At 35.3% G+C, this 27241-nt stretch overlaps 1 protein-coding gene across 1 annotated transcript in view; it reads right to left on the reverse strand.

The window, feature by feature from the left end:
• Positions 1 to 658: 658 nt before the first annotated feature.
• PDS5A (PDS5 cohesin associated factor A) overlaps positions 659 to 27241 on the reverse strand; it is a 115523-nt gene continuing 88940 nt past the window's right edge. Inside the window, exons 19-31 of the mRNA XM_068974907.1 lie at positions 26168 to 26291; positions 25232 to 25390; positions 23262 to 23330; positions 20603 to 20739; positions 16936 to 17059; positions 16403 to 16607; positions 15748 to 15862; positions 11272 to 11404; positions 10591 to 10710; positions 7453 to 7515; positions 6377 to 6522; positions 5233 to 5341; positions 659 to 1015 (exon numbers count right to left, since the gene is read on the reverse strand). Of these exons, the coding sequence (XP_068831008.1) occupies positions 659 to 1015; positions 5233 to 5341; positions 6377 to 6522; positions 7453 to 7515; positions 10591 to 10710; positions 11272 to 11404; positions 15748 to 15862; positions 16403 to 16607; positions 16936 to 17059; positions 20603 to 20739; positions 23262 to 23330; positions 25232 to 25390; positions 26168 to 26291 (1861 nt within the window). The remainder of the gene's footprint in view (positions 1016 to 5232; positions 5342 to 6376; positions 6523 to 7452; positions 7516 to 10590; positions 10711 to 11271; positions 11405 to 15747; positions 15863 to 16402; positions 16608 to 16935; positions 17060 to 20602; positions 20740 to 23261; positions 23331 to 25231; positions 25391 to 26167; positions 26292 to 27241) is intronic.

Here is a 27241-nt window from a genome sequence, read left to right on the forward strand (position 1 = left end):
CCCCAATATTGGCTTTCTACTTTAAGTACATAAAACTGGAAGCGAGTAGAAGAAACTCCTATTACTTAGTCAGATTTGGGCCTGGATCAGCTGCCGTTAGATGCTGAAAAGGTACTTAGAGACATTTAAAATATAACAAATTTAATAACCCCAAACTTCAGAATTTCATAAATGTTAATTTAAAACCCAACCCAAACATGATCAAAGACGAGCAGCTGTGAGGTTATTTCTCATTGGGAAGGGTAGGGGAGAGAAGTAAGTTGTTGACTTATATTAAAGTTTACTATAACAAGTGGAATTAAAGCGCAAGATATACTTGTTCATGTATCATGACATCTATTTACTCCATTCTGGGACTTCTGTATCAAAAAAGTAGCCGTTTATATTTAGTAAACCCCAGGCAACTATGTGAAGAAGACCAAGATAATAATATCCTTGCTAATAAATAGAAATACCAAAATACTATATCCTAATTTAGGAGATCTCTCTTCAAATTGTCCTGAAGTTTACGAGCTAAAAACAAGTGCCATTATAACTTACTCAGGAAAACCAGGGGGCAGTTTTCACTTCCAAATGGCTAGGTATTTGGGTGTGATGCCTGGCAACTAGGAATAAAATCAAAATGTCTAAACTCAAAGTTCAGAAAGAATGGAGTACGTTACCTTTGCAAGTCAATCTGTCTCTCTGTCGGTGCTGCCTTTTTGGCTGTGTCTTGCAGTTTGGGTGCTTTGGCATTACCTGCTTCCAGACCTCCAGGGCTCTCCTGACTGACTGCAGCTCTCTTTCTTCCCTTACTAAGAGGTTTGCTTATATCATCATTTTTGGTTGCATTGCCCTGAGATTCAGATTTGGGTCGACGTCCTCTCCTGGGTTTTGAAGGGGCAGGTGGTCCTGATTCATCTGCTTTCTCATCTGTTTTTTGTTGGATATTCTCTGCACCAGCTGCTGTTACTGTTCTTTTCTTTCCTCGGTCACTGCTGATGTTGCCCTGGGCAGACTGATCAGAATTAATCTCCTAGAAGAGCAGAAAACAATTTTATGAACAGAAATTCCTTAAATATCACTGATCTGACTGGAAGAAGCATTCTGCAAGTATTTTAGGAGTTGGGATTTCAGGGTTTGTAACTCACTGCTTACATCCCATGAGGAATGTAAATTCCTTAAGGGTAAGGACTGAACATGATACCTAACCATAGTGCGTGGCAAATATTATACTCAGTAAATATGTATTAAATGGCACAGGCAGTTACATAAGAAAACCTACTCAGCTGTTCTTTCATACTCATTTTAAATAAAAATGTCCTTTTTATTGCTAGTATGTTCTTAATGTTACCACTTTTCTTTTTTTTTTTAATGTTACCACTTTTCAAAAGCAGGGAGGATGTTTTCATAATTCAATGTTATTTTCTCTATGATGCATCTAACCATAATAATCTTCATAGTTCTGTAACAGAAAGTTCTTTAATATCTCACTTCACTCATCCATTCAAACTTCTGTCTCTTTTTATTGAATCGGTCATTAACCTATTTTTTTCTGAGCATTCTCTTTTTTTCTTTCCTCTTTCTAGTTTGGCATACATATTGTCATCTAAAATGTTTAAGCTAATAAAATGCAATTTTAGTTTAACAGACATAATGGACATTAGGAGGAATAATAGTTTTCAGGATGAAAGTGACCTTTATACGAATGAAATTTAGGAATCAACTGTAATAATTTGAACTGATTCAAGGGAAACAAAGGACCACTATCATCATTCAAAAAATTAAGACTATATCTTTTCAGTTAATTAACTTTCATTTCCCCTCAAAATGTTTTCAGAATGACTGGGAAATACATATAAATCTTTCATGTTTCAAGATAATTTACTTAAATGAAAACTCATGAAAATAGTATCTTAAGTTAGAAAATCCAAAAAAATCAGTGTTTCATGTTGAGGATTAAAACATTAAAGTTTATCTTAAAAGAACAGATAATACATGAAGGAAAAAGAGTAAGGTGGTCCACACAGGGTAAACTGTTAAACAGTATACAATGGATTAGAGCAGAGATATATAAAGTAACCTGGTGAAAGATAGTGATCCCTGGGCAAAATAAAAAGGCCAATAAAGATGACTAAGTGTGGTTAAACCTGAAGTAGAAACCATTCACTCAACTTAGTGACTATTACATGTAGTGGCTGCTGTGCACAGACTGGGGAACAAAACTGATACTGTGCTGGTCCTCAATAGATGAGCATAATAGATGATTAACCTTTTTTAAAGAGTAAACAAACATTTAAGTACAGATTACCCTAAGTGCTAAAGAGATTAAAGAAAGGGGCATTCAGGAAAAAAATAAATAAATAAAAGGAAAACATAAATTTGATTATTCTGGGGAATAAAAGTATCAGAGCAAGGCTTACCATGTGGAAAGTAAAGTGTTCTAGACAGATGCAAGAGGCAACATGAAACACACAAAGAAGGAAAGAGCTTGGAAGATTTAAGTAACTTGAAGTGATGTGAGACTGGTATTAAGGCAGGAGAAGCAAGCATGGGCCAGATCATGAATGCTTTATGGGACCTTTAAGAAATCTGATTTTAAGTGCTAATAAAAGTTGTTGTTGTATAGTTGCTAAGTTGTGTCCTACTCTTTTGTGACCCCATAGGACTGTAGCCCACCAGGGTCCTCTGTCCATAATAAAAGTCACTGATGGACTTTAAGCAGAGGGCAAACATAATCCAAATTATATTTTTAAAAAGATCACACTGGGTGCTATATTTGGTGACTAGATCAGAAGGGAGCAAGAGTGTTAACAAGAAGGTATAACTACTACAGCATCAGAAGTTGAGTTACTGAGTTCCCTGGTGGCCTAGGTTTAATCTCTAGTTAGTGAAGTTCCCACAAGCTGTGCAGCATGGCCGGAAAAAAAAAGAACAGAGATAATTTTAAAAAGGGCAAATACGAACAAGCAATTCACATAAGAGTACATCCAAATGGTCAACAAAAATAAATATAAAATTAAAACAATAGTGGGGTATTAGTTTTGATACTCTAAACGGAAAAAGATTTAAAAGAACTATAAAACCTGCCGATGGTGGATATGTAGAGAAAAAAGTACCTGCTTAGTAGAAATGTCAGGTGCTCTAACTTTCTGAGAAAACAATATAGACACATCTAAAATCTCTAGTATTTTACTACTTGACCCAGCAATCCTACTGCTAGAACTCAGCCCCTAGAAAACAAATCACCAGGAAGTTTAATGCAACATTGTTTGCACTGACAAAGAAGGGGGAAAGGATTTATGTGTATACATGTAAGAAAATGATAACTCTGGAGGGAAAAAACTGAACACACGAGACAAGGCTGTTTAACAGGGAAAAAAAGACTGTATTAAAAGTCATGTACATGATCATATTTACATATTTATGAACATTATGTATATGTGCATATGTATAACAAACTCATGCAAAAACCAAATGAAGAGGCATGAAGGCATAGTCATGCCTACAGTCAGCTACAGGCATGAAGAAAAAGACTCTAAAGTACTGCTTGCCTGCATCCATGGAATGTTCGTATCTTACTTCTTCTAACCACCTCCCTTATTCATTCTTCATATTACAATTTGATTTCTCTCACAGAGTGAATAATAGAAAATATTCTGATCTGTAAACATGCATATCCAATTTGTTGGATAGTTTTTATTTATATAACTAATTAACTGGTTTACACATCAACCTCTTTGAGAAACTGGTTAGCAAGAAACACTCCCTTAGATCGTATCTTCTTTTAATATACTAGCAACACAGTGTTTTGAGCCTGTAAGACTGAGGACCAGATCCTGGAAAGAAATGATCATATCAATTTATGGGAGATCTGACTGGGAAGCTATCAGGCTTTTGCCAAAACATGACATGTCTCTTTAGGCAACACTGAATTGTTAAAACATTCTTTGGAAGTATGAAAAACTTAAAACAGGGTTTGGAACAAAACAATATAATATTACAGGTCAAAGTCACATTTTGGCCCCTCAAAAATTAGAATTTAAATATCCAATTTATCTTTTATACAATTTTATTGCAGAGGTTGGGAAGGTTATAGATAGCTGTTTGTACTAGGTAAACATTTGTATCCCTGTACTACCTCTTAATACACACGACAAGCATGTTTAACTAAGTATCTGTAACAATATGCATTTCTGAATCGAAGCATATTTATGCTGAATATTTAATTCTATAAAAAGATCCCACAATACCTAAATCTACTGGCTTCTGAACTCTAAGACATTTGAGAGGTTCCCTGAATCTACTGAAATAGTGAAGTTCAGCTAGCAAAGAGCATGAGTATGGACAGTAAGAGACAGACCAAAAAATGAACCTTTTATCAGGGACTTCCCTGGTGGTCCAATGGTTAAAAGCCCACCTTCTACTGCAGGGGATGCAGGTTCGATCCCCGGTCAGGGAACCAAGATCCAACATACCGCAGGGTGACTAAGCTTGCATGCCTCAACTAAGACTCAATGTAGCCAAATAAATAAATATATATATAAAAAAATAAGAACCCCTATCTGTTCAGTTTGAGTTCACACGAGTTTTGATAGGAAAAGTTCTCCTACTGTGGAATGACTGTATAGTCCTATATTTTATGTACCTGAGGGTAATTCCTAAAACATCTTATAAATACCATAAATATATGGTGTGTAAAAAAAGTATGTCAAAAATACGATTCTACAGAAAAAAAAAAAATTACTATTCTTATACTATTCCAACTCAGGAACGTTATCCTCCTACCAATGTTACATTCCTTTCTATCCTGCTGAAAAATTAAGAATATTGGGAGCTACAGATAAAAGATCCACCATCAAAGAAAGAATGCAGCTGTTAAATAGAGAAAAACTCAAACATTAAGGCTAGCTCGTAAGTTCAACTTAAACAAACAAGAAGTGTTGATCTCTGGCAGGAGTCAATGAAGTATTGAAAACAAGATCTCAAAACTCCTCAGTTCCTATTCTTTCAAGGTACTGGGAAAAGTAATGTGGTAGAAAGACACCATTATGGGTGACCACACAAGCTCTGGTTAAATGAAGAAAGTGAACATAGAATCATTTCTGGAGAGAGAAAGCACAGTAAGCACCCATATACACACATGTAAAGTATGTAGTATACATTAATGTACTGACCGTGGGCTTTTCACTCCTATCATAAAACTGTAGTAAGAATCTCCATGGGAGAAACTCATTAAATTGAAAAATTTACCTTATTCTTTACTGGGTCAATATTCTTTACTGGTGTGACAGAAATAATTCTCACAGGGTTCTCCTCGTTTTCACTAACACCAGTTTCTGCTGCCTCTGAACTCTGTTCCCTGTTGAAGAGAAACACACCAAAACGTCTTTATTTGACCACATGAATACAAAGGTTACTCTCTCACTATACCAATAAGAAAACAGGAGGCTGAGACTGGCTTAGAAGGCTGGCCAAGTTAGCAAGACTCATATCTGTGGCTACAGCCTATTGCCCTATTATACCAAGTTACTGATTTCCATTTAACCTTACTAATGTAAGAAAGAAATGACTGCCTAAAATCACCTGATAGATTAGTTGTCAAGAAACAAACAACATAAGTATTCTATAAGCCTATCTGCTGGGGGTGGAAAACGCTAAAACCACGCAAAAGTACAGCAGATTAAGACTATCACTTTCTTCAGTCTGTGCCTTTAATTAGCTCTAAGAGAGGGGGCTGCTAGAAAGGTCCATGGGAAAGGTGTTTGACGCCCATCATCCATGTAAACCACGGATGTCCCACGTTAATATTTTTAAATCTTTGGATCCTACTGCTAAAAATGTGTTTAAAACACTACCAGTTGAATTTATTCTTAAAATATCATGAATCAGAACAAAATCTTTAAAAGCCTCATTATTCAGTGTTTGTAAGAGTAGGGTCAGGTGGAAATTTTTATGCAGTATCTAAGACAGTAAACACCTGACATGTTAAACATGGAATCTTTAATAATAAGTGGAAAATGTTATTAACAATGTTATATTTATTCATGTTATACTAAATCTATTGAGTTAAAAAGCATATAAATAAATTTGTTTAAAGAGTTATATTTTCAGTTTTCCTAAGTGTTAAATTTGCACATATACACACACACTTCCAAGCAAATTAGTTTTACTACAAATTCTTTTTTTTTTAACTTTTTTATACATTCAGAATGCTAAATGGTTTCCCAGTGTGTCGTATACAATCACCATCATTAATTATACTAAAATTCAGCACTATGTTTTTTACTAAGATGCTCCCTAAAGTCCATTTTTGTGATGTGCTTTAAGAAAAGGAACTGAAAGATGAATCAAGTAGTGAGTGATCATAACAAGAACAACTGAAGAAAAAAATTGCCTTGGTCGATTTCCGGTGGAAGGGTTCAGCTCTGAATTTACATTAATATTGCTTCCGGTCTCAGCTCCAGTGCTTCTAACATATGGTTTCCTTCCCGTTGCTGACAAAGGCTTGTTTACAGCACCTAGTACTCCAGCAGGTTTTGGCTAGAAATTACATATACGCATGTTATTTTATACCTCACTAAAAGGAATACATATAGATTTATACATGTGTAAGGGATTATTGTTTCGCTTAAGCCCAGGAATTGTTGTTAAAACAGTTGTTATTGGCAAGTTAAATCCTAAATTTATTAGAAATGATAATTCTGTAATACTGTGTCTGAACATAATTTGAAGTCAGAAGTATTATTCTTTTAAAAATAACTATGCAGAAAAAAAACTATGCCAATAATTATTCTTTATTGTTCAATTAAAATAAAAAGTGCCCCTAAAACACAGTGAAATACATAAGGAGTAAGGCATAGTAAAATGCCTTACAGATAAACACTATTGAGTGTATATAGTTTTAACAGTTTAGATACTTTATCAAATACTAAATTTCCTTTTTCCTTTTGCTCTTTTAGATGTCATATTACCTTTATAGGATATAAACTAACTTATTAATACTTTAAAATTATTTCTTTTCTTTTTCTTAAGTCGCTCAGTTGTGTCCGATTCTTTGCGATCCCATGGACTGTAGCCCACACAGGCTCCTCCATCCATGGGATTCTCCAGGCAAGAATACTGGAGTGGGTTGCCATTTCCTTCTCCAGAGGATCTTCCTGACCCAGGGATTGAACCCAGGTCTCCCGCATTAGAGGCAGACACTTTAACCTCTTTATTACATGATTTTTCAGGGAAATTTGCGTTGTGAATTCTAAATAACTTGAACCCTATCCGTACTGATGAGGACACATGGTTTTAACTAAAAAATTGTTCATGGCAGAAAAAAGTCCAAGAGAACAAAGGCTTTAGATGCTACAATCCACAACATGATTTCTAAGAATCAGGAACTATAAAATTTGAGGGACGTTTAAAGGTTAGCAGTAATATGCACAGGAGATAAAGATCCCCCCATTATCTAGTATATAATACCTTTCCTGTTAACAGAAGTACTCTTGTCTCTTCTGAAATATAACTCTTGTCATTACAGAAGTCCTATCAAAAAAAAAGTGAACATGCATATTTTTATTGTTCATGAAAGACTTTTCAGACATTATGCCTTACAGTAACAGGTTCATTTATGCTACGAAACCTATCAAACCATCAAAGCTATTTCATAAACCATACTATAAGTTTAGTTTTAAAATTAAATCAATTGACACACAAGACTTAGTCAAATTTAGAGATAAATTATGCAAATTACTCTTTGTTTTTGTCCGTGCCACATGGCTTGTAGGATCTTGGTTCCCTGCCCAGTGACTGAATCCAGGATATCGGCAGTGAAAGTACGGAATCCTAACCACTGGATCACCAAGGAATTCCCTTAAATCACATTTAAAATAAAACATACTTCTTCTATTACAGTTTCCAGTTTACTCAATGAACTGTGTTCACCTACGCTTTATTATAAAATTTACTTCTTTTTTTGGCTGTGTCACACATGTGGGATCTTTCCCATCAGGGGTTGAACACAGGCCCCCTGCAATGGACGTGTAGACTCTAACCACTACACTACCAGGGAATTTACTTCTGTGCTCCCAAAGCACCCAAAATGGTACTATGCATCAGGCACTTAATACTCACTAAAACAACTCCACATAGGATCTCAAGAAAACTGTTTTTGTTTGGTTGCTAAGTTGCGTCTGACTCTTTTGCAAATCCACGGACAGTAGCTCCCCCACACTCCTCTGTATATAGGACTTCCCAGGCAAAAATACTGGAGTGGATCGCCATTTCCTTCTCCAGGGGGTCTTCCTAGTCCAAGGATCAAGCTCCTTTCTCCTGCATTATTAGTGGATTCTTTACCACTGAGCCAGCAGGGAACCCTCAAGAATATTATCCTTACTGAAACAAAAAAATCTTTTACTTTAATTAAAAATATTTTGTTTCTTAGAACCATACGTAGACTGTGCAAATCATAAAGGTAAATACACCATCAAAATCTAATAAAGTCAATCATAATGTTCTTGGGCAGCAGCAATATTAACTAGTTATTAAATGAATTTAAGCCAAACGTGGACACTGATGATACAAAGTTATATGTATACAAAACTTTAAGAGTTCACAATCTGATCATGTGGTGCCTCTCTGTTAACTACCCTGGGAATAGCACGAATAAACCACAACAAGTTACAGGAGCAAAATGATCTATTATCATCCGGATGTTCATCATTTCTAAGTAATCACCTTAAAAATTACTTTTTCTTTTACTAAGTTGACCTTCACACTAGTGTCATAGAAAAGAACAAAATGGCTTAAATGTGCCTATGAAGAAATCACACTTTCGATATGCACTCTAGGCAAGCCTGTATCCTTCTTTTCTTCCTCACAAAGGCTTTTATGCAGCCAAAATAAATGTTACATCAAGATATACTATAATATCACTAAGCTCATGATCTTAATACCCTAATTTTCTTGTGTTTGAACTTACACCATATTAAAAGCAGTATATTAGAAAAGGAAATGAAGAAAGATGCTCATTGAAAACGGAAACTCTAAAGTATTATTATGAAGGCTAAAAACATTCTAAGCTTCATATCAAAACAAAATCAATTAGAATAAGATATAGTAACAAACAGCAACTTAAATTCTTGATGACAGGACTACTACTGTATGTAAATTCTATATAGGTACTATTCTAGTCATAATAGCCCTGGGTCAGCAATAAAGTAAATTTAAATTCAAGAGCTCATGAAGGAGTATTTATAAAGACCAGTAAATTCAATTAGAAGGCAAGTAACTTTGCAATCTTTATTATTCCTATTAAAACCAGGCATAAATTCTGAGTACTAGATTAAAGAAAACTGGATACAAATTTTTCTTGAAATTTTTAAATGCCATATTTTTTCCATTAAAAATATTAATTTTTTTTTAAAAACAAACAACAGGAAAGTTAAAACTTCAAAATATCACCTTAAGGTGGATAATAAATAAAATGCAATCTGTTAAAAAAAAAAGTCTTAAAATCCAAATTAGCTGGAAAAATTTAAAGAGCTATTAGTTCACTGAAAAATTTACTTACATGGGAAACTTCATTTGTTGCTAGCAGAATAAATATACTATGTATTATTAATAATATAATTATTGTTCAGTCGCTAAGTAAGGTCCTACTCTTTTGCAGCACCCTGGACTGCCTGCTAGGCTCCTCTGTGCATGAGATCTCCCAGGCAAGAATATTGAACTGGGTTGCTATTTCCTTCTCCAGGAGGGCTTCCCAATGCAGGGATAGAACCCACATCTCCTGCATTGGCAGGTGGATTCGTTACCACTGAGCCACCTGGGAAGCCCCATTATTAACGATACCACTTACTAATGCTTCCTTTTGACTAACTTCTATAGACCTAGGCATATTAGTAAAAGATAACAGGTATTATAATCATTTGCATTTTAGAGATGAAGAAATTGAAGCTTAGAAGAGTTAACTTGAGTGTGTGTTCAGTGGTTTAGCTGTGTCTGACTCTCTGTGACCCCACAGACTGTAGCCAGGCTCCTCTGTCCATGGGATTTTCCCAGCAAGAATACTGGAGTGGGTTGCCATTTCCTCCTGCAGGGGATCTTCCTGACCCAGGCATCAAACCCGTATTTCCTGCATCGCAGGCAGATCCTTTACCACTGAGCCACTGGTGAGGCCTGTTAACTTCAAATCCAAGTCTGTCAATTGCCAAGACCAATTCCATTCATACTGACACTTTATTTCATATATAGATGTATATAATTTACACTCTACCAAACATTTTTATTTCTTGTCTGAAAAAATACTAACAGTGTTTTAATAGGATGAGATGAAAACAATTTAAGAAATTTGAAAATTCCTCTTACATATTAGAAATATCCAGAAGGAATAGCTCACATAGGAACACCACCACCAAGCTTGATTTGTATTCTCTACTCTGTAAGGTGAGAATGATATTTTTCAGGCTTTGGAAGACAATCTCCCCTTTCTTGATAAACTCACAGAGGTATATATTTTTTTTACTTTGTAGTCAAGACAGTCTAGTATTTGCCACCAGGATGACAGTAACAAATTTAAGTGAGTTCAGTTTGGTAGAAAAATGAAGAGAAGAAAGTTACCTTTTCAGGTTGTGTAAAAAATTTCACTGGCAGGACTGGATCCTTTGGTGACTCTGCATTGCACAAAGCACTTTTACTATTTATCACGCACAGGGCCACATCACACACTGTATAAAGTTTCTAGGGAGGAAACAAATCACGTAACTTTCAGGAGTGCAAAACAAGCACAGGTACCAATTCTACCCAATATGTAACATGGAATCGACACAGTAATATGGGGCTATTGTTTACTCCTTGAACACTCTGCATGTTGTCTCTGGTACTTCTTCTGATGCAGACTCCTAGTAATAAGGACAAAAAAGTCCCCTTTGTTTTACTTTAACATGAATGCCAAGTATGCATTAAAAACAACAAACCAAACCAAAGGAAACATACAAGAAGACTATCTACGGGTCTGTAACACTTACTTACTAGTTCTTAAGACAGCATAGTTATAAATTTCACTAGTTCTTATCCCCATGCTCTGTACATATTTTAATATCTTTTTCAGAGTAATAAACATTCTTCAAAAATAGACTTCAATGTAATGAAAGAAAAAGTACATATATTTATAAACTATAAGTATATATTTTAATAAGCATTCTCTAATCTATTATACAATAGGAAAAACAAGTGGGACAAGGGTCACATTGCTTTTTCCCTGTAATTGCTTAATAGTCACTGGCCTAATATATATCTTACTTCATTTGTCTTGGATTCATCTGGAGACTGGGCATCTTTTGTTAGCTTGATATTCTCTGCCATCTTTTTCATAAAAGCATGGCTATTATTTTCATTTTTTGTCATTAAAACTTCAAGCATGAACCAGAGGCACCTAAATGAAACATATTCACTTAGTAAAGAGACTAATTGCAGGTTCTTTTGCTGAGTGGATTAAATAATTTACTGGGAAGTTCTGTTGTTCGAGTATACAAAGAGTAAAACGCTAATGATTAATAAAATATTCAACTAAAATAGGATATAACATCACAAATAACAAACATGAACGTATAGCTTAATATGAGAAAGCCTGACAGTTTCATGAGGCATACACATGAAGAGTCATTCTATAGGTATTTAATTAACATTTAGATAATATGCTGTGTATTAATATCTAGCAATCATGAGCAAACCAGCATACAGCATAGTCTTGCCATTTTGACCATTTGTAAGCTATTTATCCTATGATCTAGGGCTCGTATGTAATTCTACTGTGACCTAACTCTGAATTTCATGTGTTATGAGACTGGTGTGCATATAACCAGTAATTCAGCGAAACAGTCACATTTCAAGTCATTTTTCTGTTTTCCGCTTGTTATTTTATAGTTATTTAATTCATAAAGTGTCTGGTGACACCTGAATTTCTAAGTAAAAGTGAATCCCAAATTGGGATGAAGATGAGAATCATCTGAGGAACTTACATTGCCAAATCTAGAATCAAAATCTATTATTAAGTGCCCATGATGATTTTTTAGGCAACCACCATGGACTTACTGTTTTACTCCATCGAGAGGAGAAAAAAATCACTTGAAGATAATCTGTGTGTACTTCTTTGCCTATAGTATATATATATATATATATATGTTTTAAGAGACTACTGTAAAGGAAAATTTAGCACTAGGGTAATGGAGTTTGCTTTTAGTAGACCTGTCTTGCAATAAATATTAAACTCAGTCCTTCAGGCAGAAATGAAAGAACACTAAACAGTCACTTGAAACCATAAGAAATAAAAAAACCCACTGGTAAAGGTAACATAGCTAAAACATAAGGCCAGCATTACTGAGCTTCTGATTTGTAACTCCTTTTTAAATATATGATTTAAAAAGCAAATGCAGGGAATTCCCTGGTGGCTCAATGGTACAGAATCTGCCTGTCAATGAAGGAGACGAGGGTTTGATTCCTGATCCAGGAAGAATCCTATATGCTGCAGAGCAACTAAGTCCTTGTGTCCCGGTTGTTAAGCCTGTGTGCCAGAGCCCAGGAACCACAACTACTGAGCCCATGTGCTGCGACTACTGAAGCCCATGGCCTCAGAGCCTGTGCTCCGCAGAGAAGGCACCGCCGTAAGAAACCTGAGCACTGCAATCAGAGAGCAAACCCCACTCTCTACAACTAGAGAAAAGCCTGCCAGCAACAAAGACCCAGCACAGCCAAAAATAAGGAAATAAACCACATGCATGAAAATAATCACATATATGTGAAACGAAACAACATATAAAAATGTAATTTGTATCAATTACAATATAAAGGGAATGAAATAGTGATAAGAGCAGAGAAGGACGTGGCAACCCACTCCAGTACTCTTGCCTGGAAAATCCGATGGATGGAGGAGCCTGGTATGCTATAGTCCATGAGGTTGCAAAGACTTGGACACAATGGAGCAATTTCACATTTCACAAGAGCAGAGTATCTCTACACTAGTGAAACTAAGTTGCTATTATTGAAAATAGGTTGTTACAACTTTAAGATGTTGAGTAATTATTAAGAAAATAACTAAAAAATATATCCAAAAGAATAAAAGAAGTTCCCTACAAAGAACAACTACAGCTGACCCTTGAATAACACAGGAGTTAAGGGTGCTGACCCTTCACACAGTAATTTGCATTTAACTTAGTCTTGGCCCACTGTATAATTGGTTCCTCTGTATATGAAGTCTGTCTGTATCTGTGGGTCCACCAGCTGTGGATCTTGAAGCACTATAGTATTCATTATTGAAAAAAATCTGCATGTAAGTGAACCTGCACAGTTCAAACCTATTCATACTGTAAAGTTCAACTGTAAATACAAAAATGAGAGGCAGTAATGGAGCAATTAAATAACAAAAAATATATAAGACACAGAAAAAACTAATAGTTATGTGGCAGAAGTAACTTCTTCCTTATCAGTAATTACGTTAAATGAAAATAGATTAAATCTCCCAATTAAAAAGCAGACAAGCAGAGTAGATTAAGGGAGAAAAAAGATCCATATATATCTTGTCTACAAGAGACTCATTTCAGATACAAAAACACAACATAATTGAAAGTTAAAGGATGGGGAGAAAATATATTTCATACAAACAGTAACCAAAAAAGAGCTGGTAGCTATTTTATAATTAGACAAACTGGATTGCAAAAGACCGAGAAGGACTATATTGAAGAGGATATGACTATTATAAACACAAACCTTACAACAGAGCCCCAAAACCTATGAAGCGAAAGTTGACAGAAGTAAAGGGAGAAACACATATTCCACAATAAGATTCCAATACCTTATTTTAAATAATGGATTGAAAAAACAGAGAGGAGATCAAAGAGAAAATAGAGAACTTGAACAACACTATAAACCAATCAGATGTATCAGACATAGATGGAATACTCCAACTAACAATAGCAGAACACACAGTTTCCTCAGGTGAACTTGGAATATTCTCTAGGACAGACCATAAGTCTTAACAGGCCTCGACAGCAAGCCACAAGTCTTAAAACATATCTTTTCTGACCAGAACAGCGTGAAACTAAAAGTCAGTAACAGAAGGAAAACAGGGAAAATTGGAAAACTCACACATATATGGAAATTAAACCACACTCTTTTTTTTCTTTTTTGGCCATGTAGCTTGCAAAATCTTAGTTCCCTGACCAGGGACTGAATCTGGGCCCTTTGCTATTAAGGCGTGGATACTAGACGGTCAGGGAATTCCCAAACCACACTCTTAAAACAATCAATGGGTCAAAGAAGAAATCACAAAAAGAATTAGAAAATACCTTAAGACAAATAAAAACACAACATACCATACTTACAGGATTCAGCACTGGTTGTGCTGAAAGGGAAATTTAAATCTAATAATACCCTATATTAAAAAGTCTTAATGAATAATCTAACTGTATACTTTAAGAAACTGTACACCTTAACTAGAAAAAGAAGTTAACACTTCAAACTACACAGTAACTTGAAATGTTTAAAGATATTCAAAAGCACTGCACACTAGGTAGAATCAAAAAGTATGTGCCAGTGATTTCAGTTCTAACTCGAATGACTTCAGTGTTCTTCCCACACCATTACTGCCTCTCTTAGGTCTAACCTTTTTCCACATGATGGCCTTGCAACTGAAACAGGGCTCAAAGTTTCCTTAACACAGACCTAGTGTTCTAGGCAAACATATACTTTTTCGCTTTATCAAAGTGCTTTCTGGGAAATCCCAAAATAAAAGTTATTAAAAAAAAAGAACTTGCAAATAAAATATATTTATAAAATAAACAGAAATCAGAATTAGAAGACATTTTAGGAATTACCTATTTCATATCCTGTATTTTATGGATAAGGCAACTGAAGCAGAGAAGCTCAGAGAAGTAAAGCTTTTACTGACATAGCTGGAACTAGAACCTATGTCTCCTTAAAGAGCTACATGAGGCAGAAATAAATGTTGATTACCACACGACTTAGCGACTGAGCAACAACAACCACCACCTCAAATAAGATTAGAACTAAAAGGTGTCATGTCCCATATAAAAAATCATAGTAATTTAAATACAAGCTGAAGGAACCAATTTAAAGGAACAAAGCAAAAGCATAGCAATGGCAAAGTAAATACTGCTTTAAAGTTTCTTGGAGGTCATTTGTAGATAACTCTAGGCCATCGTGTACTTGTTTACTCACCATGCATCAATATACAAAGTTCTGTTTTACATAAAAACACAAGTATTTTGCAATTGTTTACTTGCCTGTCTTTCCACCAGAGATAAATCTCTCTGTGACTGGTGTACATATCTAATTTTGTATTACCATAGTCCTGCCACAGAGTATCTTTTATGTGTGTGCATACTTTTGAGGCATCTTTTGAGGTTGAAAGTGTAGCTTTACAGAGAGAAATTTTCCCTACATGGCTTTCACATGGGTTTCTAAATGATCAAACTGACGTAACTGAAGCCCAATTTAATACAAACAGTAAAAATAACATAAAAACCAAGTCAATCTATTTCAAAGACTCAGCTAAAGCTAACTGCAAACAGCAGCAAACAAACAAAACAACCAAACAGAACTGATTAGACAGAAACAATTTTGTAAGATGAAACTTAAAATTTACAGTAAAAGAAAACCATAAAAAATTTTATTCTAATGGGGACAGTAACAAAAAAATTAAGCCTTTTTTAAAAAGTAAAAATATTTTAAAAAAATTCTTTAAAAATCAACATGACTTACTCTTTAATATCACGAAGCTGATCAACATCTTGTGACCTTGTAAAATCTGGATCATGAGCTAGCAGGTGAATCATATATGGAACTACATACTCAGGCAACAGTGATAATAATTTCTCTAGAGTGAAAACATTATTATTAACAATAGTAATAATAGCTTTTATAAAAATCTCTCCCTAATTTAATGTTTTAACCACTTCAGTTAACATTTTTCCCTCAGTTATTCCTAAATTAGAGGCAACATATCATCTGGATGATACTGAAATACTTTTTTCAATTTTGAAGGCTACTGAAGACAAAGGATAATTTAAGATTGAGTCCCTGGCAAGGCTAGGGACTTCACTCTCCAACATCAGAGCAATGTGTTCAAATCAAGCCACGCTGCTCATCCTGTAAGATAAAATACAGTTCTTCCTTATATGCATTATAAACAGGACTCAGAAAGTAAAATCTTAGATTTTACATACATCTTAACTGCAACAGCAACATTCTATAAAAGTCCCAGTGCTATACACTGTTGGCTTGGCCATCTTATGGAAAAATGTGAATGAACTTACTGGCCAACCCAATATAACAGAAATGTAAGAAATAAAACCCTCCACAAATGGATACATTGACAAGATATATTTGCACACTGAGCACTTTGAAAGTTACTTACCAGTAGCCATGGGGTTCTGTTTAATGTACTCCCTGCGTATACTGATATTTTTCAGTAAACACTGCCGTGCGTGTGCTCTTCTCTCCTTCACAGGATCTTTGGCACACAAGGCAAAGATGGCCATATACTCCAATGGGAGCAATAACTTCACAAGTGCCTTGTGTAGCTTCTGAGCAAATATCTGCCTTACTTGATAGCACTCATCCTACAGCAGCACAAAACCAAAACTACTTAAAAATATTAGTACTTTTAAAATCATTAACAAAAACCCCTATTTAGTTTTCTAAAAACTGGCAAACATTTACAAAAGAACACTTTAAGTATTCTTAATGTCTTCATTTTAAAAAAAGATATAATTATACTAAGGAAGTAAAAATTGTGGGGAGATAACTGGTTAGAATAGTAATAATAGCAATCCCTTTTGTGCATACATCCAGAGTAAATGGATACTTAATCTGTATTAAGTATATAATCGTATTAATATAATTTAATGTTGAAGACCAAGTAAATGACAAAATAAGACTGTTACTTACATTAATAACAAGTGCACAGAGCTGAAATTGTTCTGGGGTTATAATTTCATGGTAACAAGGTTCCTGAGCAAGCTTCATTATGGCACTACCAGCAGCTAATCGCAAGCGAGACATATCAGATTTACTATAAACAAACAAGAAAGAAAGAAACATTTCCTATAACCATTATCATTCATAAAGCGCTTTGATCCCTTTTTGACTGCTAAGGTCTTTAGCATAATTTACACTTAAATTGACATAATGTACAAGTATGGGAAAGATCCTTTGAGTCCTTGAACTGAACACAGGGAAGAAGGCTCAAATCATTGTGACTATCTGATGTTACATTTATCTGCCTTCATTAAAAAATTTTTATTTACTTATTTTACTTGGGTATAGCTGATTATATTAAATTCAGATGTACAAAATAGCGATTCAAAATTTTTATAGATTATAGTCCACTTACAGTTATAAAATCTTGGCTATATTTTCCATGTTGTACAATATATCCCTGAAGCTTATTTTATATGTAGTAGTTTGTATCTTTTAATCCCCTACCTTGCTCCTCCCCACTCCCATCTCCCCAGTGGTAACCACTAGTTTGTTTTTTGTATCTGTGAGTCTCTTTGCTATATTCACTAGTTTTAATTTTTAGATTCCACATATAAGTGATAACATACAATATTATCTTTGACTTATTTCACTAAGCATAATACTCTCTGGGCCCATTCATGTTGCATCAAATAGCAAAATTTCCTTCTTTTTAATGGCTGCCTTCATTTTTAGTTCCATTTTAGCTTAGATCCTCTACTATAACTAAGGAACTCTGCTTTCATTTACAATAGCACCAACTGCAACACTAGCGAGAACCATTTACACTAGGAACTGTATTTCTCATTTTAAGAGGCATTCACATGTATCAAAGAAAACTTGATACTAAAAACTGAGAAATTAAAATTCACTTATCATTTAAAATCTATTTACCACAATTTTAAATGCATACACATATTTTACACAGGGGCTTCTCTGGTGGCTAAGATGGTGAAGAATCCGCCTGCAATGCAGGAGACCTGAGTTTGATCTGTGGGTTGAGATGATCCCGTGGAGGAGGGCATGGTAACCCACTGCAGTATTCTTGCCTGGAGAATCCCCATGGACAGAGGAGCTTGGTGGGCTATAGTTCATGGTGTTGCAAAGAGTCGGACACAACTGAGCAACTAAGCACACACACACATTTTACAAACATAATAGAAATCAATCTTAAGCCTAGATATGTCTGATGAAACGGAAGCGCTATGAATTAGGAAGTGATTTGTACCCTAAAGGAGGTGGCATCAGACAAACATCTAAAAGGAAAGAATATGGAGGTGAGAGCCAGTGTCTCTCAGGTACTAGTCTCTGAGGCAGACTTTCCTTTCCAGCAGGAAGTTTTCTAAGGGAATCTAGAAGGCCCAGGAATCCCCACTCCTTACCCAGTCAACTTAAACTACCTAAATAGTAAAATGTGACGCTGATGTGGTGAAAGAACAATCTTCTTACTTCACCTGCTAAATGGAACATAACATAGCTTTGATATTTTAAAGACTTCAAAGTATGTGGAAAGCTGCCCTAAATCCACAAGGGACTATTATTTAACATACAAGAGGAGAAAACATGGCACTCTTGGACCACATGACCATCAAAGTGAGCACTGGTTAACACTGAAGGACTCTCAAATGGCTTCTGAGGCAAATGATTCAGGAATTTAAAAAATTACTAATGCTACTATCTGGGTGCATTACTCTGGAAGATGGGGAAACTGAGGCTTGGAAAATTGACTCATGCAAGTTTATACAACTAGTAAATGGAACAGGAAATTGAGTAAGTTTCTGATTCCAGAGTCCAAGCTAAACTATGGGATACATGCTGCTGCTAAGTCACTTCAGTCGCATCCAACTCTTAGCGACCCCATGGACTGCAGCCTACCAGGCTCCTCCGTCCCTGGGATTTTCCAGGCAAGAACACTGGAGTGGGTTGCCATTTCCTTCTCCAATGCATGAAAGTGAAAAGTGAAAGTTTAGTTGATAAGTTGTGTCCGACTCTTAGCGACTCCATGGATTGCAGCCCACCAGGCTCCTCCGTTCATGGGATTTTCCAGGCAAGAACACTGGAGTGGGTTGCCATTTCCTTCTCCAATGCATGAAAGTGAAAAGTGAAAGAGAAGTCACTCAGTCGTGTCCGACTCCTAGCGATCCCATGGACTGCAGCCCACCAGGCTGCTCCGTCCATGATTTTCCAGGCAAGAGTACTGGAGTGGGGTGCCATTGCCTTCTCTGATGGGATACACAATGTTTAATTAAGTAAGATCTGCCTAATATTTCATAATATGCATGTTCCACAACTGACCATTCTCCTATGTTTTGTGATAAAAACAAAACAAAACACTGGAAAGAACATGTTAGTATGTATATTTTTATATGATTCTTTAAATTTCATGAACATAAAAATAAAGCCAAAGAATAATATTAATATTTTTAAGGACTCAGAAACAAAATGCCAAACTGTGCTGCCAAGACTATGCCCATTTATTTTCACAGTAGTAGTGAGGGAAACCGTTTTCCCTGATCCTATAGAGTAATGATTGCTCAAAAAATTTCTTTTTGATGATTTGACAAGAGGTTCCACTTAAGTTAAAATTGTATTTATTGTATTTAGTGATGTTAAACATTTTTTTAAAAGATAAACTGGCAATATATAATCTTCATCTTTACTGGGGATCCTGCCTATTTATCACTGACTTGTAAGAGCTCATCATTAAGCCTTTGGGACACACTGTACATGGTTTCCCCAAATTTAAAACTTGCTGTCCTTACTCTTCAATCTGTTCATGCAAAGCTACTCTTGGCTTACGATAAAAATGATTTTTGATTGTTTTCTCCAGTTTATCAAAGCATTCAGTATCTCTACTGAATGTAATTGTGCATTTCCTATCTCCTCCAACAGAATGAATATTCCTTAGAGGAAGAAATTATTGTATGTTTAAAAGGTTTGGCAGTACCTGGCATGATAGTGTTCAATAAATACTGAAAGCATAAATGAATAGTTAAGTCTATCCTCTAACACAAATTTTAAAGAATGCATCACAAGTAGAATTTTTCAGTTATTTCACATGAAAACCAGTAAATGAAAAATTTCACTTTTATTTTCATCTTAAAAGGTACAGAAAGAAGAAATGGTGATTTCACAGATTTGAAGACTGAACATGTGTAGAAATGGAAACAAATTTGTTTTGGCATTTGCAAACCCTTGATTAGTCTTCTGCAAACCACCAAGAGGCTGCAAGTCTTTCTTCTTTGAATCTACACTGAAATTTTTATTCCTTTCATGGCACCAAAACACTATACTTGTTCAACCACTATACTTACAGGGTAGGTTGCTTAAAGGCAGGAACTGAATTTTATCTGTTTTTACAGCAATGCTTTTCATAGTGTTTAACACTGCTATAATGATTATGACTACAAATTTACTGGAAAAAGGTCAGTCTTTAGAAATGAAAATACACCATTATTGAGATATAAACCTGAAGTAAGTACATAACTGAAACACAAAACACATAGTGCAATTACAACAGCTAATATTAAGTAAATAATTTTTATGGAAGCTCTACCAACATCTTGAAGCTAAAAAAAATTGGAAAGAAAAATCTCACCTGATCCTCTTCTGCTCTGTCAGGTCACCCTCACTAACCAACATTGCTGATAATAACCGAAGAGTTGAATTGGCAGATTTAGACTGGTTGTTTTTCATACCCAACAGCCATCTTACCAGAAGTTTAATTGCCTGTACCTATAAAATATTAACATGCTAAAAGAAGAAAGCAACTTAAAATTCCACTTAAAGGGAAGATTTATGTTAATTACATTAGTGAGATTACTTAACTGCCAGCAGACATGTTTTATTAAACAAGTCTGTAGGATAATAAGAACTAATACTTAATTCTGTTTATGCCAGGTGCTTCCCCCAGATTTGTACATGTATTATTTTATTTAATCTACCAAACAACTCTGTGAGGGAGGCATTCTTATTTCTAATAAGTAAGGCAACCTAGAGTCGGCGACAACTGAAGCGACTTAGCAGCAGCAGCAAGGTAACCTAAAACACATTACTATGATAGATAGCGTACCCAGGCTCTGGCTTCTGAATTCAGACTTCTTGCACCTGGACACTTGCTTTTCAAATCATTTAAAAATACTGATGTATTTTTTAAAAATAACTAAACTACACAGATTGTAGTGGTTAAAAATAACTAGACAGACTTTAATATTTCTTATAGTACTGAAGAACTATTTTGATCAAAAAACCCAGGAGATTTTGTAATTATTTGTAGTCATAACTGCTTGGAGCCTTATACTCAAGACTGTTATGAAATGTATGTAAGAACTAGCTAAAGAATGTAGATATCATTTACTACATTTATTTATCGACAACCTGGAAAAAGGAACTGATGGAATAAATGATGCCTATGGAACTATTCAAGGTGAGATAGATCATCAGATAAGATGATAAAGAAGTCTTGTTTTAAATCCCAAGACTACCACTTTATTTTTATTTCTTCTTTTTTTATCACATTATGGTTTTTATTTTTTAAATTTACTTTTTAATTGGAGTATAATTCCTTTACAATGTTATTTTCTGCTGTAAAACAACATGAATCAGCTATAAGTATAATAGCCTCATCCTCTTAACCCTTCCTCCCATGAGGCCCCCACACCCCCCACAATCCCACCCTTCTAGGTTGTCTCCTTTTTCTATCAGTTATTGCTTTTTCCCTTGGGTCCTGGTGCACACTAGACCTTGTATGTACCCTCCAAGAGTAGATATTCTGTTTCCCCCAGTCCTGTGGAATTTCTGCAATCAAATACCACTGGCCTTCCAAGCCAGATTCTCTGGAGCCTTCTCCTACTGTTGCCAGACCACCAGGCTGGGAAGCCTGACATGGGGCTCAGGGCTTTCACTCCTGTGGGAGAACTTCTGTGGTATAATTATTTTTCAGTTTGTGGATCATCCACCTTGTGGATATGAGATTTGATTTTATCGCATGTGTCCCTCCTACCGTCTTGTTGTGGTTTCTTCTTTATCTTTGTGTATAGGCTATTTCTTTTGGTATACCCTACATTTTTTTTGTTTAAATCTTTTTTGATGGTTGTTTGGCAGTTAGTTGTGATTCTGGTGTTTTTGTAAGAAGGAGCCATCTTGATGACAAGCCCTTTTTCTAATTCACACTATAATTTCTTCTTTGACTCATGATTTAATTATTAGATATTATGTATGAAAAATCATTTGTAGGAATCTGAAGATCATGATAAATGCACTTTCTTCCAGAGAATTGGTGTTTGCTTCTGTAGGAACCCTGCGGCCCTACCAGTCTCAACCACATTTACCCAAGTTCAAGCCTTGATCTAAGGTTATATTTCTTCAAGGACTTTGCATTTCTATGTCACCTTGACCTTAAGGGTGTATACCTTTGTTGGCCTTTATTTGGGTTCTGTCTTTCAGGAACTTTAAGACTGTCAAAAGGAAAGTTTTCATTTTCTGGAGTAAGACAATGATCTCAGGGGAAAAATGGATACTGTACACCCTACACCTCAAGTATTTCTATTTTATTTTTTGACCCATTAATTCCTAAGTTATTCATGCCTCAATAGTTTAAACTTAATATTTTAATCTACCATTTTAGCTGTGTTCAGTGAAGGGTTGAACATAAATATATACATTCATATACACATATATATACATTATGTAAATGTGTGTGTGTATATACATACATGCTGCTGCTGCTGCTAAGTCGCTTCAGTCGTGTCTGCACAACCCCGTAGACTGCAGCCCACGAGGCTCCTCTTTCCCTGGGATTCTCCAGGCAAGAACACTGGAGTGGGTTGCCATTTCCTTTTCCAAGGACTACCACTTTAAAAATTAGCTTTATTGAGGGATAATTTACGTCTATCAAAAGTTACCAATATGATGACAGTCATCTGTTTTTGCCAAATTAATATTCATATGCCTGTAGATAAAAAGTGGTAATGAGGCTAGACCTGAGGTGCTTCTCACATCAATATTCTACAATCTCTATGTAAAACAGCCTCACTGAAATCATTTCAGCAAGGCAGGAAGATCTACAAAACAAGCTGACATGTATCTATATGTAACTAACTTTAAGGACAACAGCAATTTGAGAAACACACAACTTTTGGTTTAAAAATAAAGCACCTTATTTAAAATGCTTTTTAAGTGTTAGTTTTTTTTTTTAAGGATATTTATAAATGTTCATTATTTCAGCATAACAGTCATCAAGTTCTACTCAATTTTACCTTTGCTAGTACTTCAGGGGAAACCTCTTCATCTGGAGACCATAATTTTCCATTCTTCTCACCTGTTGACTACAGAAAATTAAATAAATTTAACTTTTAGAAAAAAATTAAAAATTTTTCTCATTAAGGCTTTCATGCTGAACAACACTGTGCTCTAGGAACCCCACAAGAAAGCCACCAAATAGGGTCTGGAAAAGAAGAACAAAGTTGGAAGGCTAAAACCTCCTGACTTTGAAACTTAACTTACCAATCTATAGTGATCAAGACAGCATGGGTGGTACTGATGTAAGTATGGACACACAGACCAACAGAATGAAGCAGAAACTCTCACATACATGCTCAGCTGATTTCAAACAAGAGTGTTAACACCAATTATTGGGAAAACAACAGTCTCCTCAGTTCCTCAATGGTGCTGGCAAAACTAGATATAGCCACAAGCAAAGGAATGAAGCTGGACTGTTATATCATATATAAAAATTAACTTTAACACTGGATCAAAGATCTTAAGAGTTACAACTAAAAAACTATCACAAGAAGGTACAGGGGAAAATCTTTCTATTCTTGGATTCAGTATATAAATATTCAGAATATATAAAGAACTTTTACAACTCAACAACAAACAGTTCAATTCAAAGTGGGCAAAAGATTCAATATTCAAAGATATATAAACAGCCAATAAGCACATGAAAAAAAAAATCACTAGCCATTAGGGACACAAACCAAGCCCACAAGATACTACTTTGCAACTACCAGGTTGACTATGATTAAAAAACCAAGTAAAGAGTAAGTGTTGGCCAAGATGTGTAGAAAATGGAAGCTTTGTGTATGGCTGCTGGGAATGTAAAATGGTATAGACACTGTGGAAAAATGTTCAGCAGCCCCTCAAAAAGTTTAGCATAGAATGGTCATATGATCCAGCAATTCCACTCCTAGGCATATATCCCCAAAATCAGGGACTCAAATGTTCATATCAGCATTATTCACAACAGTTAAAAGGTAGAAAACACTCAAGTATATATCAATAGATGAATAAACAAAATATAGGTTAAACATACAATGGAATATTACTGTGGCACAAAATGAAGTCTTGAAACCATTATATCGACAGAAATAAGCCAGATGCAAAAGGATAAATATTGTATGATAAGAAGTTATCTAGAATAAGCAAATTCATAAAGGAGGCAAGTAGAATAGATGTTACCAGAGGTTGGCAGGGAGGAGCTAATGGGGAGTTACTGGTTAATGGATGTAGAGCTTCTCTCCGAAATGATGAAGTTCTGAAAACAAGTAGTGGCAATGATTACATAACAATGTGGATGTATATTTTAGGTGGTGGCTTGGACCACAAATTTACTTGGCTTTCCTGGGTTACTCCTTGTGTATATGGGTGTATTCATATGTTATCAAACTTGTTTGTTTTTAATAAAACAAAAAACCAGTAAGAACATGGGTGTATATAATGTAAGTGAACTGTACACATAAATGGGGTAAAATGGCAAAGTTTATATTATGTATATTTTACTACATACAAAAAACAGAACCATCTTAAAAGAGAACTTGTGAACAATCAAGCCACCACCTAAGAAGTGTCAAACTTCACACTTGTTGCCAGCCTTGTCCACCAGTGCTACGGAGAGCAATACGAAATTGCGGAGTAGGAACGAGCCTGGCCATGCTCCCGCAGCTTTCACTACTGTATTCAAATGGAGGGAGGATAAAGAAGAGCGAATTGGCAGGTTTTTTTTTTTGAGTTTGAATACTGAGGATTCTATTTTTTACTTCATGATTCATCCATCTCACGTTCTCAATTTTTTCTTAAAGAAAAATTCTCGTAATAGCTACACAGCAAGATGTTACTTTAAGTAACAAATAAAAATCATACACAGAGAAAAGCAGACATGTTGTTTCTGTGACAAATAAAGATGTAGACAGTCTTAATCTTATGATTCTAAATTTAATGAGAAACTTACCCTGTCATTCATCAGTAGATCTTTAACAATAAAATTTGCTACTACAGATTTCATTGGGGAAGCGAACTGATCTGGTGCTAACATAGAAATGTGGCCCAATGAAACTAACGGAGTTATAAGTTGTTCTGGCACGTCAGCATTCAGACTCCTACTGAGTGGCTATAAAAATAAAACAGTCAAAATTACTAGTTTGTTTTATAGATATTTAGACATTGTACAGAACAGTGTATGTTCCCAAGTTCTCCTGAATTTATTGTGCCCCCAAAAAATCTGTTCTAAAGAGACGATTAAAAGTAACTTCAGTCATATTAGACACTTGATTCTTATTTCACCTACTGAAATTTAATAAGATTGAAACAATATAAAAAGAAAGGGAAAAGTAAAACCCACATAAAGTAAAAACAAGAAAATTCTTCCACGGTCAAATCAGTTTTATTTTTAAGTCAGTTATGTTGGTGGGTTTCTTGTCGTGTGGGAACATTTAAAATGCCCATGGATCGTAATATTTAAGTCCACTGGGTTCTGTTCATATTGTATTCAGTTTATGACCATAGGAATACCTTTCTAGTAGTCGAATCAGGCAAAGGATCATGCATAAGGAAAGGCAAACAAAACTAATTTTCAAGTAGGGTTGTCAGGTCCATAATAGCTTCTCAAGCTAAATGGACCACTGAGCCAGTAAAGCAAAAATTAAGTAAAATACTGTAACACAAAATACATAAAACACCCTTCAGTGTGTAGTATCTGAACACATAGTCAGATCTAAAGGCTGGGAATATCTAAAGTGCTGAATAAAACAGAGTCTCTGCTCCCATGGAACTTATATTTTAGAGTGGGACTAAAGAGCTTAAAAAAAAAGTGACTTTTTAGCTTCATCAAATCACAGAAAATAAAAATAAAAATCAACAAAAACACATCATATGTAATTATATATACCTCAAAAATCTGTGCAAGCTGGACTTCTTTATTTGTGAATATGGCATGTATACAGTGAACGGCCTGTTTTGCTTGGTGTGGAGTTCCTCTCTTTGCTTTCTGATGTAAAATGGGAATTAAGGTCCTGGAAGAAAAAAAAAATCATAGTTTATTTTTAAAAAGCCCATAAACCACAAGTAGTTCTTTTGGTTGTCTCCTACTTCATCAGTAACTATTTGGAGGTATGCGTGAAGAAAGCTTCTCTTCTAAACTTCTTGATCTATAAAAAGATTTAAACCCCCTTTCCCTGTCCTCAAGTACAATATAAGAAATGCCTTATACATATAGGCATTGCCTATACGTATGCCTCTAGAATAAAAGGGCTACTCCAGAAAACAATTTTCTTTTTAATGCTACCTCATAAGTATGGAGAAGTAAACAAGCTACCTTTAATTTATAATCTAAAATTGCCCCATGCCATATTTTCACATTTGTCTTCTAAGAAAATACTCCTAAATTTTCCACTTCTCTCTCACAATCCTCTTCAGTTGTTTTAAAGCAGACAAGGGGAAAAAAGTAGCAAAAGGCCAAGTTTCATTTAAAAACAGGTAAGAACATACCAGTGAGAGAAAGTATGCAAATAAATTATGGCCTGTTTCTATCAAAATACAAAAAATTGGCATATACATCAAATGGATAAGATAAAACATTACATAAAATATACATCAAAATGTTAAGTGACTCTCTTCAAATCAAGTGCAATAGTGAAAAAGAGTCAAACTATAACAGTGGTCCTCAACCTTTCTGGCACGGGACCAGTCTGTGGAAGACAATTTTTACCATGGATAGGGAGGGGAAGATGGTTTCAGGATGATTCTCAAAAGAAGCACGCACATGTGCAGTTCACGGAAGGGTTCATGTTTCTGTGAGAATCTAAAGCTGCCGTTGATCTGACAGAAGGTAGAGCTCAGGCGGTAACACAAGCAGCTCTAAATACAGATGAAGCTCTGCTTGCTCCCCTGCTGCTCACCTCCTGCTGAGTACTGATCTATGGAATCAGTACTGATCTGTGGCCTGGCAGTTCGGGACCCTTGT

Source organism: Capricornis sumatraensis, chromosome 7 (genome assembly GCF_032405125.1).
Source record: "Capricornis sumatraensis isolate serow.1 chromosome 7, serow.2, whole genome shotgun sequence".
In the NCBI taxonomy this organism is placed as follows: domain Eukaryota; kingdom Metazoa; phylum Chordata; class Mammalia; order Artiodactyla; family Bovidae; genus Capricornis; species Capricornis sumatraensis.